General features: G+C 44.0%; 1 protein-coding gene across 2 annotated transcripts in view; it reads left to right on the forward strand.

Annotated features, from left to right (window-relative positions):
* The window catches only part of B4GALNT1 (beta-1,4-N-acetyl-galactosaminyltransferase 1), a 234,513-nt gene that overhangs the window by 145,476 nt on the left and 71,919 nt on the right, over positions 1-17,118 (forward strand). For both annotated transcript variants that reach the window (XM_040340886.1, XM_040340887.1), the window contains one exon: positions 9,137-9,177. In XM_040340886.1, coding sequence (XP_040196820.1) covers positions 9,137-9,177 — 41 coding nt within the window. The remainder of the gene's footprint in view (positions 1-9,136; positions 9,178-17,118) is intronic.

The following is a 17,118-nucleotide window of genomic DNA, read 5'->3' on the forward strand; positions in this document are numbered from 1 at the left end:
ATCTAACTTTTAAACTCATCCAGATCTTAATGAATGAGCTGTCAAAGGCACATATGAATATTCAAATCACACAGAAGACTATAGACCTGGTTGTGTGGTGATACTTTGTTCAGTAGTATGTTTGTCTGATCACCTTTTTTATTTCTAAGATTTTCCTATAATCAGAATGTGTCTGATCTAAAATAAGCTACCCTGCAATGATGAGTGGAAACCTTACCTGGAAAGGGTTAAATCATGTACATTTGACCTCCAGCTGAGTTTTTACATTATACACTACGCCTTTACCTGCAGCGTATTTGTCATTTAAAACCAGTACATACTGGGACTTGTTCACTGGGTGGTATTTTGCATTCTAGTAAACGCAGGATAGATGAGTGCAGTATAGGAAATCACAGAGAGGTATTCTTTACACCAGGGATGGACAACCAGTGACCCGGAGGCCACATGTGGCCCGCAGAAACCCTCTGATGTGGCACAGAACATCAGTGTGAAAGAAGTCTTAGGCCCATTTCACAAGATCAGCCTGACCAAATGGGACCCTCAACCTGTATAGAGTGACAGATGTCTGTTTTTCGCCCACCTACCTCCAATCCGAAAACAGAAGGGGGTTCTTACCCTTTTGTCTGGGCGGATCGGAGGGCCATAGCGTAGCCGTGACCTGTCATCCGCCCGCTTCGCTCATTGTGGCCCTTGACTGGTTGCCAAGTTAGTTAAGTGGCCCTCGCTTTTCAAAAGGTTGGGCACCCCTGCTTTACACAGATGTGTTCTTCTATATGGAGGACTTGAACGAGACAGACCACAATAATGTCAAAACTTGTAATGCGGTGCTTTTACCTTCTAGTGTATTTCCACTTTTGCAATCATATTTGAGAAACCCCCTCAGTATGTCTTGTATGTGTTCCAACACACAGCATAAGTAAATATCATTTTTAAAAAGTCTTACCTTGTTTATTTGGAGCAGGTTTATACACAGGCTGTGTGACATTGTTCGGAATAGCTTGCAATGTGCAACTAGGGCTTCAGATGTGAGACAGTTTATATTAAGTACTTTAAATTACAATGTACCACCTAAGTCTTGAGCTCTTTAACCACTTCCATACCAGGCACTTACGCACCTTCCTGCCCAAGGCAATTTTCAGCTTTCAGCACTGTCACAATTTGAATGACAATTGCGCGGTCATACTACACTGTACCCAAATGAAATTTTTATAATTTTGTTCCCACAAATAGAGCTTTCTTTTGGTGGTATTTGATCACCTCTGCGATTTTTATTTCTTGCGCAACAACTAAAAAAAGACCGACATTTTGGAAAAAAAAATAAGTTTTTATTTTTTTCTGTAATTTTTTTGGAAAATAAGTACGTTTTCTTCTTCAATTATGGGCACTGATATGGCGGCACTGATGGGCACCGATGAGGTGGCACTGATGGGCACCGATAGGCAGCACTGATGAGCACTGATAGGCGGCGCTGGTATGCTGCACTGATGGGCATTCATAGGCGGCACTGATGGGCACTCATAGGTGGCACTGATGGGCACTCATAGGCGGCACTAATGGGCACTCATAGGCGGCACTGGGCATTCTTTGGAGGCACTGATGGGCCTTCATGGGTGGCACTTATGGGTGGCACTGATGTGTACTTATGGGTGGCACAGATGGGCACTGGGCATAGATGGGCACTAAGAGGTAGCACTGATGGACACTGGGTTGCACTGATGGACACTGAGGGGTGGCAATGATGGCATTGCTGGGCATCATTTTAGCCAGTGCCCATGTTGCCAGTCAGTGCCTATTTGTGGGCACTGATTGGCATTCATTGTTTTTTTTTTATTATTGGTGGGGTTTTTTTGCACTGGGGGGGGCACTGGTTTTTTTTAGCACTGGGGGGCACTCCCTGGTGGTCCAGTGTTGGCATCCAAGGGGGGGGCTGTGCTGATAAACAATCAGCGCATACCCCCCCTGTCAGGAGAGCCGCCGATTGGCTCTCCTCTACTCGCGTCTGTCAGACGCGAGTGAGGAAGAGCCGATCAACGGCTCTTCCTGTTTACATCGTGATCAGCCGTGGTTGGACACGGCTGATCACATGGTAAAGAGCCTCCGCAGGAGGCTCTTTACCGAGATCGGAGATGCAGGGTGTCAGACTGACACCACCGATCGCCGCGCTGCGTGCCGGCATGAAACCCTGCAGGACGTCAATAGACGTCCAGTCAGGATTTCACAACCACTTCCCGGAAGTCAATTGACTATTGACCGGGCGGGAAGTGGTTAACCTTTTATTAGGACAGATAAGGGTTGATTTACTAAAACTGGGGAGTGCAAAATCTGGTTCATATTTGCAACCACTTCCAGGAAAAGACTCCCACGGGAGTTACTCCACTCCCCCCCCCCCTCCCTCGCTGTCCTCTGGGAAACACACTGGTCCCAGGAGACAGCGGGGACCAGTGAGGGCGGGCCGCACGGCTCGCGCTTGCGCAGTAGGGAACCGACCAGTGAAGCCGCAACGCTTCACTTCCTGATTCTCACCGAAGATGGCCGCTGGGGCAGCTGAGAGACGAGCGATTGCTCGGCCTCGGCTGCCGACATCGCGGACTAGCTGGACAGGTAAGTGTCCATTTATTAAAAGTCAGCAGCTGCAGTATTTGTAGCTGCTGGCTTTTAAAACTAAAATATTCAGGTGGAACTTCGCTTTAAGCTGGACATACATGTAAAGATTTCTTTCATTCTACTGCAGACAGAACAAAAACAAATATGTAACCGATTCCTCCATGTACTGTACACTAACAGCACAAAATCCCTCCTATTGTATGACGGCTGCTGGCTGTCAGAATACCTGAACAGTGCCTGCATCTAATTGGATGTATTCAATCTACAATTTTCAACAGGCTCCTTTAAAAAAGGTTGGTTGCGCAATTGCCTTTTGTCAAATGGAGCAGTGTCAGCAGGGCCATACATTGTAATTATATTGTAATTATTTAAAAAATATATATATATCTTCCCTTTTCAGTCTGCAGCGCTGTAATTTTCTATAAAATTCAATGCAATTTGGCAACCTTGACGCCTTCTATACAAGTTCCTGCTTGTGTGATTGGCTCATATTTTCCCAGAAGCCTGCACTAGGATACTAAGTCAGCTAAACAAATACAATTTTTGGTGAAATACTCTCAAAGGTGTAATTACTTTGAGAGGGATGCTGACGCTGCATGTTTCCAGTTGATTGATAATGAAAAAGTCACTCCCATTTGGATTCACTCTTCAATTTGACATGGGCAAACAGCTTTTTCTTTGCACCGGAAACAGATAAAAATTCTTTAACAAAGTTTGTTAAAATCCTTGCAATGTACATTGATTACCCAGAGGGTATTGTTTTTTTCTCAACAAAAGTGGAGTTACACTTTAAGTTTCCCTTTCTGTCATAGACACTCAGCTCGGTCACTTGGGGGTGTAGAGAGAGTGATGAGTTAGAGCTTACACAGCACAGAAGTCCCCTCCCAGGGACGTAAAGCATAAGGGCAGAGCCTACGGAGTGGCGTCATCACGCACAACCACTTGCTGTATGCTCCGTTCCCTTATTTGCCGCCTTGCCCTGATCACCAGGGAATTTATCCTTTCTGATTCATATTATTTGCAAGCTGACAAGTTTTTTTTTTTTTATGGGAGCATGTGTATCTTTTTCTTTGGCAATAAAAGTTTGGAGCGACATTCCCTGTTACCATTGAGGGTGGAATTGTCAGAGTGTTGGCTGATGTTTATATTTCTGATGTTGTTTTAACCTCTTATAATTTGAAGGTTAAAGCGGACGAGTTTGGAGTCTTTATGGACCTTGCTTTGTACACTGGTGCACAGTCATGTTGGAACAGGAAGGGGCCGTCCCCAAACTGTTCCCACAAAGTTGGAAGCATGAAATTGTCCAAGATGTCTTGGTATGCTAACGCCTTACGAGTTCCCTTCACTTGAACCAAGGGGCCAAGCCCAACCCCTGAAAAGCAACCCCACACCATAATCCCCCCTCCACAAAATGACCAAGGATCAGTGCACAAAGCAAGGTCCATAAAGACATGGATGAGCGAGTTTGGGGTGGAGGAACTTGACTGGCCTGCACAGAGTCCTAACCTCAACACAACAAAAACTGCTTTGGGATGAATTAGAGTGGAGACTGTGAGCCAGGCCTTCTCGTCCAACATCAGTGCCCAGACCTCACAAATGCGCTTCTGGAACAATGGTCAAACATTCCCATAGACACACTCCTAAACCTTGTGGACATCCTTGTGGACATCCTTCCCAGAAGAGTTGAAGCTGTTATAGCTGCAAAGGTTGGGCCAACTCAATATTGAACCCTACGGACTAAGACTGGAATGCCATTAAAGTTCATGTGTGTGTAAAGGCAGGGGGTCACAAAACGTTTGGTAATATATTATAGTGTATTTGTTTAATATATATTTTTTAAGCGCTGCACAATATTATTTAATTTGCCATATTATTTGATCATCCGAAGGTGATACACATAAGTGTGCTGGCTTGTTATTTTTGTTTCTTTGTTGCGCAGACACAGATTTATTTATTATTTAGCACTTGTATAAACGCAGATGGCTTCTGCATTGGCGTTTACCCACACTTTACAGAAGCATGACATATGAGGAAATATGCAGAAGTGATCGATTTTTACCCAAGGACAGCCATTTACTTGTATTGGCAGATGTACAGTACACTCACCAAACTTGGGAAAGTGCTGACGATTTTGTGCTAATCGGCATGTAAATGTTTGTGTGCATATGGTTACAGTTTACCTTCTCTAACTGGAAATCTCTATACCTTGTGCCTACTTGTATTGCTTGTTAGCTGACTCATACAGTATCTCTATCTGCCTCATTGCTTGTAAGAACAGCATGTGAAATCTGTGAAATTTATACATCCTTTTTCCCAAACTCCTACATGAATACTTTGTTCTCAAACTCTGGAAACATGTTCTCACTTATTCTCATGCTGATGAATACTCACAAAAAAATGCAGTGTCTCCACTCACTAAGCCCTTCGACACACCTTATGACATCATAATACACTTCGGACCAGCAGCAAAAACAAATTCCTCACAAGGCTGGATTGTGAATCATCCCACCATTAACTGCTTTTTAGCTGCTTTCCATACATATATGGTTCTCGGTTCACAAGGAGCCATTCCTCCTACAATTTCGGGACTGCTCCGGTTAACAGGCATAAACAAACTAAAAACAACTTTTATTTGAAAACCCCATAATTAGGAATCGTATGTAAAGTGAAATGCTATTTTCCTGTATCTGATTTATAATTATAGATCTACCCACTGAAAAAAAAAAAAGGTAAAAAAAAGTTCTAAATCTTTAGGATGTGTAGCAGGAATTCACCAAATACTACACTGCGGAAGCTCGACCGTAAATCCCCAAATCCTTTTTATGGTTAACAGTACATGGTTAAGATGATTGTACAAAGACTAATGCATTTTGGCCAAGCAGACATAATCGTAGCTCCTGCGTCTATGACTAAAGCCGCGTACATACAACCATTTTTAATGTCCTAGAAAAAACTATATTTTTTTCGTTGTGATTCTTGTCAAGCCTGCCTTGCAGACGATTGTGAAAAAAAAATGCTCAAGCAAAGCGCGGTGACGTACAACACGTACGACGGCACTATAAAGGGGAAGTTCCATTTAGATGGCGCCACCCTTTGGGCTGCTTTTGCTGATTTTGTGTTAGTAAAAGTTTGGTGAGAGACGATTCGCACTTTTCAGTCTTCGTGCTTTTCAGTCTGTTACAGCGTGATGAATGTGCTATCTCCTTTACAAACGCTAGTTTTACCAGAACAAGTACTCCCGTCTCATAACTTGCTTCTGAGCATGCGCATTTTTTTCACCTCGTTAAAGCCTACACACGATCGTTTTTCACGACATGAAAAACGACAACGTGAAAAACAACAACGTGAAAAACGACGCGAAAAATTAGAGCATGTTCTAAATTTTTAATGCCCATTTTTCACATTGATAAAAATGCTCTGGAGCCTACACACAATCGTTTTTAATGACCATTTTAAAAAATGTCATTTCTCACGTCATGAAAAACGGCCGCGGTGTACGGGGCATAAGGCTGCTTAGCTGTAACGCATTTGATTTGTACCACCAGGATGGAAATGTTAACAATAAAGAATTTTGAAGTTTACAGTTCAGCTCTGGCATTTGTAGTGTAGAGAAGGAAGAACAGGAGCCCAGTTGTAGAGCTGAGACTCTATGGATCATATTGGCTGAGAGGTAGAGCTTTTCTCTTTTATTTGTGTATTCTACAATAGAGGTTTAGGTGACTGTCAAAAAATATAAATATAAAAATTATACCAAAATACTGTATATACTCGAGTATAATGCCCTGGACACACGAACGAAATTCCTGACAGAAAAAGTCAGATGGGAGCTTTTCGTCGGAAATTCCAACTGTGTGTATGCTCCATCGGACTTTTTCTGTGGGAATTCCTGCCAGCAAAAGATTGAGAGCAGGTTCTCAATTTTCCAGATGGAAAAAATTCCTATTGGGAAATCTGATCGTCTGTATGCTTTTCCGACGCGAAAAAAAACACGCAAGCTCGGAAACAATTTGAGGCATGCTCGGAAGCATTGAACTTATTTTTCTCGCCTCGTCGTAGTGTTGTACGTCACCGCGTTCTTAACGCTCGAAAGTTCTGAAACTTTTGTGTGACCGTGTGTATGCAAGCCAAGCTTGAGCAGAATTCCGTCAGAAAAACCTTCCAACTTTTTTCTGACAGGAATTAGTCAACTTTTTCAGCACATTTTTTGATGCTGAAAAAGCCTCCCTTCGGCTTATACTCAAGTATCCCTGTGTCATTCTGCAGTCGGCGGCCATCCATTATAATAAAGCCCCCCCTCGTCCGTGATGGACGGAACACTGAACACTGATACAATGCTGGGATCAGTGTTCCGTCTATCATGGAGGAGGCAGGGCTTTGTTACAATGGACAGCCGCCGACTGCAGCATGACACAGCCGGAGATCAAAGGTAAATGAGTGAGGGCACAGTGAGGCTGCAGATGGGCACAGTGAGGCTACAGATGGGCACAGTGTGCATTGTTGATTGCTGCAGCATTTCCCACCCTAGGCTTATACTCGAGTCAATACGTTTTCCCAGATGTGTGTGTTAAAATTAGGTGCCTCGGCTTATATTCGAGTCGGCTTATTCTCGAGTATATACAGTATATCAAACTCAATGGGGTTGATTTACTAAAACTGGGAAGTTCAAAATCTAGTTCAGCTGTGCATGGTAGCCAATGAGCTTCTAACTTCAGCTTGTTCAATTAAGCTTTGACAAAAAAAAAAAAAAAAATCTATAAGTTGATTGGTTTCTATGCAGAGCTGCAGCAGATTTTGCACTCTCCAGGTTTAGTAAATCAACCCCAATGTCTTTATTAGCCAAATATCCAACAGGGTAACAATAAACCCCTAAAACATTAACACATACAAGCAATAAAAGGCAGAAAATCACAACCATAAACCATGGGACCATATGGTTGAAGATTAAATTCAAGATATTATCCCTGGATAGCATTTACCCCATATAACATGGGGATTAGGAAAGGGGAAGGACACTATTGGAGTATATCCTGTGAGTAGATTTGAACAGAGATCATTCCAGCAACCTGAGGTTGTATGTAGAATTCAAATAATAAACAATTCATAACGTTCATCCTCGGAGTTATATATCTTGGATACTTTATCCATATGCATTAAGATGTTCAGTAAATTGATAACTACCTTTGTTGAGCTAAGGACATTTTTCTTGCAATTACTTTTTCTTGCAATTTTAATAATTTCTGTAGTTCTGCTTTGTTTATTTGTTTCTATTGTGGTTACTTGTGTATGTACCTTACCAGGTACCCTAGTACCTTGTGCGTATCACCTCTTTTCTCTTACGAAACCAATAAAAATTAGTAAAAAAAAAAAAGATGTTCAGTGAATCAAATATTAGTATCTACACAGTAGTCCAGGATATATCCACACAATACTCCACAGGATTACTATCTGATGTTAAATCAGAACTCATTCTTATCAGAATCTGAAAGCCCCCTTTAATAATAAGGGGCCCCTAGAAACCCCCCCCCCCCCCCCAACCTATATGAGTGAGTAGGAGTATAGAGCAGTGTTTCTCAACTCCGGTCCTCAAGGCGCCCCAACAGGTCATGTTTTCAAGATTTCCCTCAGATGAAACGGCTGTGGTAATTACTATTGGCCCATACACCCGATCCGAATTCAGACGACAACTATACTGACTAAACGAAAATCGTACGATCTGGTATCGTACGAGGAAAATTTTCGCGATTGTCTGATCGAATAATATCGGATGAACTGTCAAGATCGGCTCTCCAAAGTAGTGTACACACAATCCAAAAATCGTACGATTCTTCCTTCGTACGATTTTCAGATCATGTGTATGGGCCATAAGGCAGTGAAACTGATGAAATCACCTGTGCAAAATACCTGAAAACATGACCTGTTGGAGCGCCTTGAGGACTGCAGTTGACAAACACTGGTATAGAATACCCCTGCTCATTAACAAAGAAAAAAAAGTAACCTAGGAGTAAATCCAAACTTTTGATAAGTCCAGTATTTAAATAAGGACATTGACCAAATATTTGGTCAATGACATCACCTGTGTGGCCCCGCCCCTTTGTTTACTTTAGCGGCGTGGATCTGGAGATGTCATTCGGCACGAAGGAAGCAATGGGATTGAGTGTATCTCAATGGGCATGGGATTTTCTTCTTGGCGAGAAGTGTCTCACTGGGAGTCTTTCATCATGATTGAGGTGGACCAGTGTTTTTAACTCATATGAACCTGTCTTCAACTGCTCTTCCAGAGCTTACTGTGCAGCATGTGATCCGAATGGCTTTTTATCCTCACCCTGACTTCTAGTGAGTCTTGGAACAAGTATTAAGCCAAAAATCTGAAGTACTAGACAGTAAGATCCAGGGCCATAGAGACAGCCCCAGGGGCCCACTCCTTCTAAGTCAGATATGGCAGCTTTATTTCCTGTGTAAATGTCGTTTTTACTATTTGCTGTGCCATGAAAATAATCCACCAGACATTAATAATCTGTTTTTTTTCTTGCAGGTTTACGTTTACTTGATCTCAATAAAAAAAATGTTTATGAGGTAAGAACATTTTGTTTCATACATTATGTAACAACTACCGACCAATTTCGTTGACAAACATTGTTATAAAACTATATTCAAAGATTATCTCCAATAGATTAACACCCATATTACCAGGGTATATAAACCTAGATCAAACAGGCTTTACGAAAGGCCGAGAAATAAGGGATAATACTATAATAACTTGTACACTAATGGAATATGCCCATCCCAACATGTTTACTATCTATTGATGCATTTGATAGAGTGGGATGGCAGTTCTTAGAGGAAACATTGGTCCAGATAGGAATGGGTCCAAAAATGCTTAGTAGGATTGTTGCATTGTATTCTAACTCACAGGCCAAAGTAAGAACGAACGGTATGCTATCAGAGTATATAGAAATTTCAAATGGAACCAGGCAGGGATTTCCACTATCTCCCCTATTATATATATATTAGTGATGGAACATCTTATACAAGCAATTAGGAAAAATAAAGACATACAAGGAATTGGTATTAAAGATAAAGAATATAAAACAGCAGTCTATCCAGATGATCTATTAATATACGTGACTAACCCCATTATAACAATACCTAATTTAATAAAAGAATTTAAAAGATTTGGGAAATTGAGTAATTTTAAAGTTATCGTATTTATCGGGGTATTGCGCGCACCCGTGTATAGTGCGCACCCCTAATGTGGACTTGGAATTCCTGAAAAAAATTTGTGGTGTCCTGCCCGCTTCTCCCGCGCTGGTCTCTGAACCGTGTGTACAAGGCCTAAGAGACATCAAAGAAATCATGGCACAGTATTGTGAGGATACTAAGGGGATTGTACACACAGTCGGACCAAACCGATGTGACTGGTCCGTGGGACCGTTTTCATCAGTTCACCTCTGAAGTGATAGACAGGGGGATGTAGTGGCGCTTGCAAATACTAAAAACCGACAATAATTTAAAACAATAAAATATTCTAAACAATGATTCCTAAAGTATGAGAGTGAGTCCGTCCTCTACTGGGGTAAAAATGTGTAACACTCGAGGTCTATGCCCAAAGAATACCATCCAACATCAATAATTAGATGTGGAAGGAACTGTGAGTGAATAAATAATGAAATCCAATGGATAAAAGTGCCTGACTGGCCGCACAGTGTACATGGGATAATAATCCTTTTTTAAAAAATATGTGTCATAAATCCTTAAAGTGCTTGATGAAAAACAAGTGCAAAGTGCTAATAATTAAAACAATAATAGCAGTGAATGAAAGCTCCAGCTCTCCTGGAAAGTGGTTAATTACTAATTAGCAAACACATGCAGGAAAAAGCAACAACTGAAAAGAAGTCCAAAAATGCAAGTGTCCTAAAAACCTAAACGGTTCAATCATAAAACTGTTGTTTTTCTGTGCAATGAAAAAGATATAATAATATAATAATAAAATAAAAAAATAAAAAAATAAAAAAATCATAAATAATAGTCCAAAAACAGATAGTACAATATCACTGCAGGATTAGTGATAGTGAATAAAACTATATCCAGTGCACAATCAAGTGATAATGAAAATATTAAAAATAAAGTCCAAAATGCAAAAGTCATGGAGGCATTCCTGTGTTTCTTTTTGAGAGCCTGAATGGGGAGGAGTGTGAGCCGTCTTTGGATCCTGGATTGTATTTATGTGACTGCAGAGCAGCTCCTGTTACAGGCTTGGTAAAAGCCTCAAGAAGGTAAGAGGCTGGTAAAAATAATCCCCACACTGAGGAAAATCGGGCTGGTTTGATTCACAGACATATGAGCACAATGTAACAAGTCTTCATTGAATGAGCACAATGTAACAAGTCTTCACTGAATTAACCACTGATCATCTGAATTGTTGAATGGAGCACAGATGCACTTTGCACTTTGGACTTTATTTTTAATATTTTCATTATCACTTGATTGTGCACTGGATATAGTTTTATTCACTATCACTAATCCTGCAGTGATATTGTACTATCTGTTTTTGGACTATTATTTATGATTTTTTTATTTTTTTATTTTATTTTTTATTTTATTATTATATTATTATATCTTTTTCATTGCACAGAAAAACAACAGTTTTATGATTGAACCGTTTAGGTTTTTAGGACACTTGCATTTTTGGACTTCTTTTCAGTTGTTGCTTTTTCCTGCATGTGTTTGCTAATTAGTAATTAACCACTTTCCAGGAGAGCTGGAGCTTTCATTCACTGCTATTATTGTTTTAATTATTAGCACTTTGCACTTGTTTTTCATCAAGCACTTTAAGGATTTATGACACATATTTTTAAAAAAAGGATCATTATCCCATGTACACTGTGCGGCCAGTCAGGCACTTTTATCCATTGGATTTCATTATTTATTCACTCGCAGTTCCTTCCACATCTAATTATTGATGTTGGATGGTATTCTTTGGGCATAGACCTCGAGTGTTACACATTTTTACCCCAGTAGAGGACGGACTCACTCTCATACTTTAGGAATCATTGTTTAGAATATTTTATTGTTTTAAATTATTGTCGGTTTTTAGTATTTGCAAGCGCCACTACATCCCCCTGTCTATCATATGCTGTCAGTGCGTGAGCACTATTAGTTGTGGCTGCTGCTTGATTGTAACTTTTAATTTATTTGTACCACTATATATATTTTTTCCCGGGTTAGGCTGGTTTGCGCATTAGTTCCCCCCTTGTTTTTCACCTCTGAAGTGGCCGTACGGCCTGATATGTGTACACACCGTCAGTCCTAAATCCGATCGGGTCAGAACGCGGTGACGTCAAACACACGACGTGCTGAATAAAACGAAGTTCAATGCTTCCAAGCATGCGTCGACTTGATTCTGAGCATGCGCGGGTTTTGAACCGATGCTTTTCTGTACTAACCATCAGTTTGGTCCGATCGGGCATCGGTCCATCGGTTCGGTTTTGAAGCATGTTTTAAAATTTTGGACCGAAGGAAAACAGACCGATGGCCTATACACACGGTCGGTTTGGTCCGATGAAACTGAACTTCGGTTCATTCTCATCGGTTCGGTCCGACCGTGTGTACGCGGGCCTAAGATGAAGAACATGGATCACATAGACATGCACTCACATAGAGGCCATGAATAGTGGGCCTATCTCCGACGAACACAGAGTTCGTGAGTGGTCCTGGATGGTTGCAGTCTTTCCTCCTTCCTATTCCTCCTTCACCCGATAGGCAGACACTAGGGCTGGATATTTCCCTCAGTGGATGCAGGTGCAGGGGGGAAAAAAAGGAAGACCATAGCACAATTCCGCAGTACAAAATATGTTTAATATAAAATCGCGATAAAAAACTCACATAAAACGTCTGTCACCAGACACATAAACCAAACGAGCGGCGAGCTCGTCTCCCTGCGTCAGGCGTGTAGGCTCTAGTGCTCCTGGGACCCTGAGCCCCAATGGTCAGTCCGCCCCTGAGTCCCTGCAATGTACATAGGTCACCCAGAAGGGAATATTTTTTTTCTCAACAAAAGTGGAGTTACTCTTTAAAGGTGAAACGTAGAGGTGTGACGAGACACGTCTTTTGCTGAAGCAAGTTGGTACTAAAAGGTGTCCTTTTTTCTGTATTGGAATGTACTAAATTAACGTACACCGTTTTTATATTTATTTATTACTGGTACTGATGCCATACCTTTACACAGCTCTTTACATATATATTGTACTTTCAAATCAATCCCGGCCTTCAAGGAGCTTACCATCTAAAGTACCTAACTCACATTCATACATACCGTATTTTCCAGCAGATAAGACGACTTTAAATTGTTCTTAAAAGTCGGGGGTCGTTGTAACAGGAGTGACTTTAGGGGCACAGAGTGAATGAGAACCCCACTATGGTCTGTGCTAGTTACATTTAATGCGGTCAGATATTGTATATATATTGTGTGTAAGCTTGCTGTGATGAAAGGGGTGGGGTGTGGTTGCATTTCATTGTCTATTGTGGTAATTAAGTCTGCTATGTGGATTGGAGTTGGGTAGACAGTCTGCATACCTATTATGGGATGTTAAAGTGTCTTGCTGTGAGGAAAGGGGGGGAATCACTCCAGCAGCCCCCCCCTGCTGGGACTGTTTGCTGAAGGAGAAGTTTGAACACACCTGACCTGTATCACCATTGTCATTGGACAATTTAACCCACCCTGTTTCCCAAGGGTGGGAGGGATGTATTTTGAAGAGAAATGTATTACCATGTGCAGATAATAAAGATTCATTCCCTGTTTTGAACCTCAAACAAGAGCTGTGTGTCTCGTTTCTGGGGGGATTATTATCGGTGGTGTTCGTTTGCCTGATTGTGGAGTGTCGATAAGCTGTCTTGGGTGGAATGGAACATCCTGAACGGATTTAACCCCTGTCCCATTTGGGGTTCCGTTACAACTGGTGGCTAGCAGCGGGATAATTCCATCACCAGAAGAACAGCTACAAGGACACAGGACAATGGAGTCTCAGTATGCACGGCTGAAGCGCTCCACCCTCAAGGACTTACTGGAGAGCCGTGGCAGACCGGCCAGCAACCGTAAGAAGATGGACATGATCACAGAACTTGTCCAAATGGATGGAGCTGAAAGACCCAACATAACGGAAAGGCCCAGCGTAACAGACAGGACACCCGAAGAAACAAGTTTTGATCGGGCTGTGAACACAAGACTGGCACACTATGGTCCTAACCCTCCACCAGAGATCATAGACCGGGTTATAGCTGCTGTGGATGCAAATTGGCTACGGCAAAGAGGTTCTGCAGCAGCAGAAGTCACAGCAGCACCAGCTGAAAGGAGACAAATACATTTTGCTGCTTTTAAGAACTTCATTGAAACTGAAGGGGAGATTGATGGGTACCTTGCTGATTTTGAACGGCAATGTGCCCTACACCGGGTGCCCACAGAGGAATGGGTTACCATTTTGTCTGGGAAATTGTCTGGCCGGGCCAGTGAAGCGTTCAGGGCCATCCCAGACGAGGATATTATGAACTATGGACTGGTAAAAGAAGCACTTTTGGCCAGGTATGCCGTCACACCAGAGGCATACCGGAGGCGTTTCCGAGAGACGAGCAAGCAGACTGGAGACTCATATACCGAGTGGGCATGCCGCCTACACCGCACTGCATCCCACTGGGTCGATGGATGCCAAGCAGAATCCGGGGAAGAGGTGCTGCAGGTGTTCCTGCTGGAGCACTTCTTTGACAAACTTTCCCTGGAAGTCAGAGAGTGGGTCCGGGACCGAAAACCTTTCTCCTTGTCTGAAGCAGCTCGCCTGGCGGACGAATACACAGACGCCCGCAAACTGGATAACTCTGGGGTCAAGACAACAGCTCGGGTGGATTATCGATCAGCAGCACCCCCTCCGGCTATTGCCTACCAACCCCAGTCGTACCGCCCTACAGCACCACCTCCAGCGGCCACTTATCCTCAGCAGACCAGGTTCAACTCCCAGGGCTACTCACAACCCATCAAGTGTTTTGGGTGTAAACAGCTAGGACACAAAAAGTCAGACTGTCCATTGAATCCAGCCAGGCAGTCACAGTCATGGAGACAGCCAGAAAGGGGGAACCCCCACACATCCATGCCGGCGGCTCACTGCGTTGAGGAGGAAGAACATTGGGGCGTCCTGCATGAGGCTGATCCAGTACAAGCAGCTAACCAGGACAACCGGCAGCAACACAGGCAGACTGTCTGGGTCAATGGGAAGGTAGCCAATGGGTTACGTGATACTGGAGCCACCATGACCCTGCTACAGAAGAACCTCATCCCAGAGAGCCAGCACACCGGAGACACAGTAGCCGTAAGAGTGGCGGGAGGCACCGTCTTCCGTCTGCCCGTTGCCCGTGTTCACTTGGATTGGGGGGTTGGTTCAGGACACGTGAAGGTGGGGGTGATGAAAGATTTGCCAGCAGATGTACTACTGGGGAATGATTTGGCCCCCCTTGTTTCTGCTTACGCCCCGATGGGCCCTGATGAAGCCAACCCAGTGACTACCCGTGCCCAGGCCCGTGATGCTGGAACCGGCCCGCTTGCTGCTGAGACCCAGGTAAGACTATCTTCCCCGACATGTACCATAGATCAGGCGCCCCTAGGCTGGGATACTCCAGAGGCATTCGGGAGGGAAACCCGGGGGGACCCGACCTTACAGAAGTATAGGGCTAAGGCAGATACTCAGGAAAAGGGAATAGATGGGGAGCTTTATGAATGGGTGGGGGACAGACTGTATAGGATCCCTAATCCAGCTCAGGGAAGTAAGGCCCCTTCACAGAAAAGACAGCTGGTGGTACCTAAGAAATACCAGCTGGAGATTCTGCGAATCGGGCATGATGTACCACTAGCAGGACATCTAGGGTCCCGTCGCACAGCCCATAGGATTACACAGAATTTCTTTTGGCCCAATATTAACCAGGATGTGCGACAATACTGCAAAACGTGTGACACATGCCAACGGGTAGGTAAGAGGGGGGACCACCCTAAGGCTAAACTTATGTCTATGCCTATTATCGGGGAGCCCTTTTACCGCATAGCCGTTGACATTGTGGGTCCCTTGGCCAGACCTAGTCCATCCGGGAAGAAGTATATTCTCACCGTAGTGGACTATGCCACCCGTTACCCAGAGGCAACAGCTATGTCCAACATTGAAGCAGAGACAGTAGCTGATGCCCTGGTTAAGATATTCACTAGAGTGGGGTTCCCTCAGGAGATTCTCTCTGACCAGGGAACCCAGTTTACTGCGGTGCTCACCCAGCAGTTGTGGAAGGTGTGCAATATTAAGCCCCTGCTTAGCTCACCTTACCACCCCCAGACTAACGGTCTCTGCGAGCGCTTTAACGGGACCCTCAAGCAAATGCTGAGGACCTTTTCGGATGCTTGCAAAGACTGGGAGAGATTTCTGCCGCATCTGCTATTTGCGTACAGAGAGGTACCCCAGGAATCTACTGGTTTCTCTCCGTTCGAGTTGCTCTATGGGAGAAGGGTCCGCGGACCCCTCGATCTCATTAGAGGACATTGGGAGGGAGAGACAGAACGGGAGGGGACCCCCATAGTGCCCTATGTTCTGGAACTCAGGGACCGCATGGAGCAACTGTCTCTGATGGTAAGGGAGAATCTCCAGGCGGCCCAGGGGAGACAGAAGAGATGGTATGATCGGGGGGCCCGACAGCGTATCTTCCAGGTTGGGCAGAAGGTCTTAGTGCTCAAGCCGGTGAAGACCGACAAGATGCAGGCATCCTGGCAAGGCCCATATAAAGTAGTAGCCCAGGTATGTGATACTACCTATGTTATTGCCAGCTGTGCCGATGAAAGAATCCAGCGGACCTTTCATGTGAACATGCTGAAGGAGTATCAGGAACGGCAGGAGGATGTCGCTGCCGTATGTGCCCCTGCTGCGGACGACTCAGAAAATTTACCCCTCCCGGATTTACTAGAGAGAGACCCCCAGACTGATCTCATTAGCCTTGTACAGCTAGGGGACCGGTTAAGTCCCGCAAAGAAGGAGCAGGCTAAGCGGCTTCTGTGGGAGAAACAAGCAACTTTCTCCCAAAAACCGGGCTATACGACTCTGGCGGTGCATAAGGTCGAGACCCCGGGACAAGCACCCCTTCGACAGGCCCCCTACCGTATCCCTGAATCAGTCCGAGAAGGAATGCGGAAGGAGATACAGGAGATGATTCAGTTAGGAGTCATTGAGCCCTCTGACAGCCCTTGGGCCTCGCCTGTAGTCCTAGTGCCTAAGAAAGACGGGACTACCCGGTTCTGCGTGGACTACAGGCGCCTCAATGAGAAGACCACCACTGACGCCTACCCGATGCCCCGGGTAGACGAACTGCTAGATCGTATAGCCAGGGGACGTTATTTAACTACAATCGACCTGTGTAAAGGTTATTGGCAGATTCCCCTGGCCGAGGACGCTATCCCCAAGTCAGCATTTGTTACCCCATTCGGCCTGTACCAGTCTAAGG

The sequence above is a fragment of the Rana temporaria genome, chromosome 2 (genome assembly GCF_905171775.1).
Source record: "Rana temporaria chromosome 2, aRanTem1.1, whole genome shotgun sequence".
Classification (NCBI taxonomy): Eukaryota; Metazoa; Chordata; class Amphibia; order Anura; family Ranidae; genus Rana; species Rana temporaria.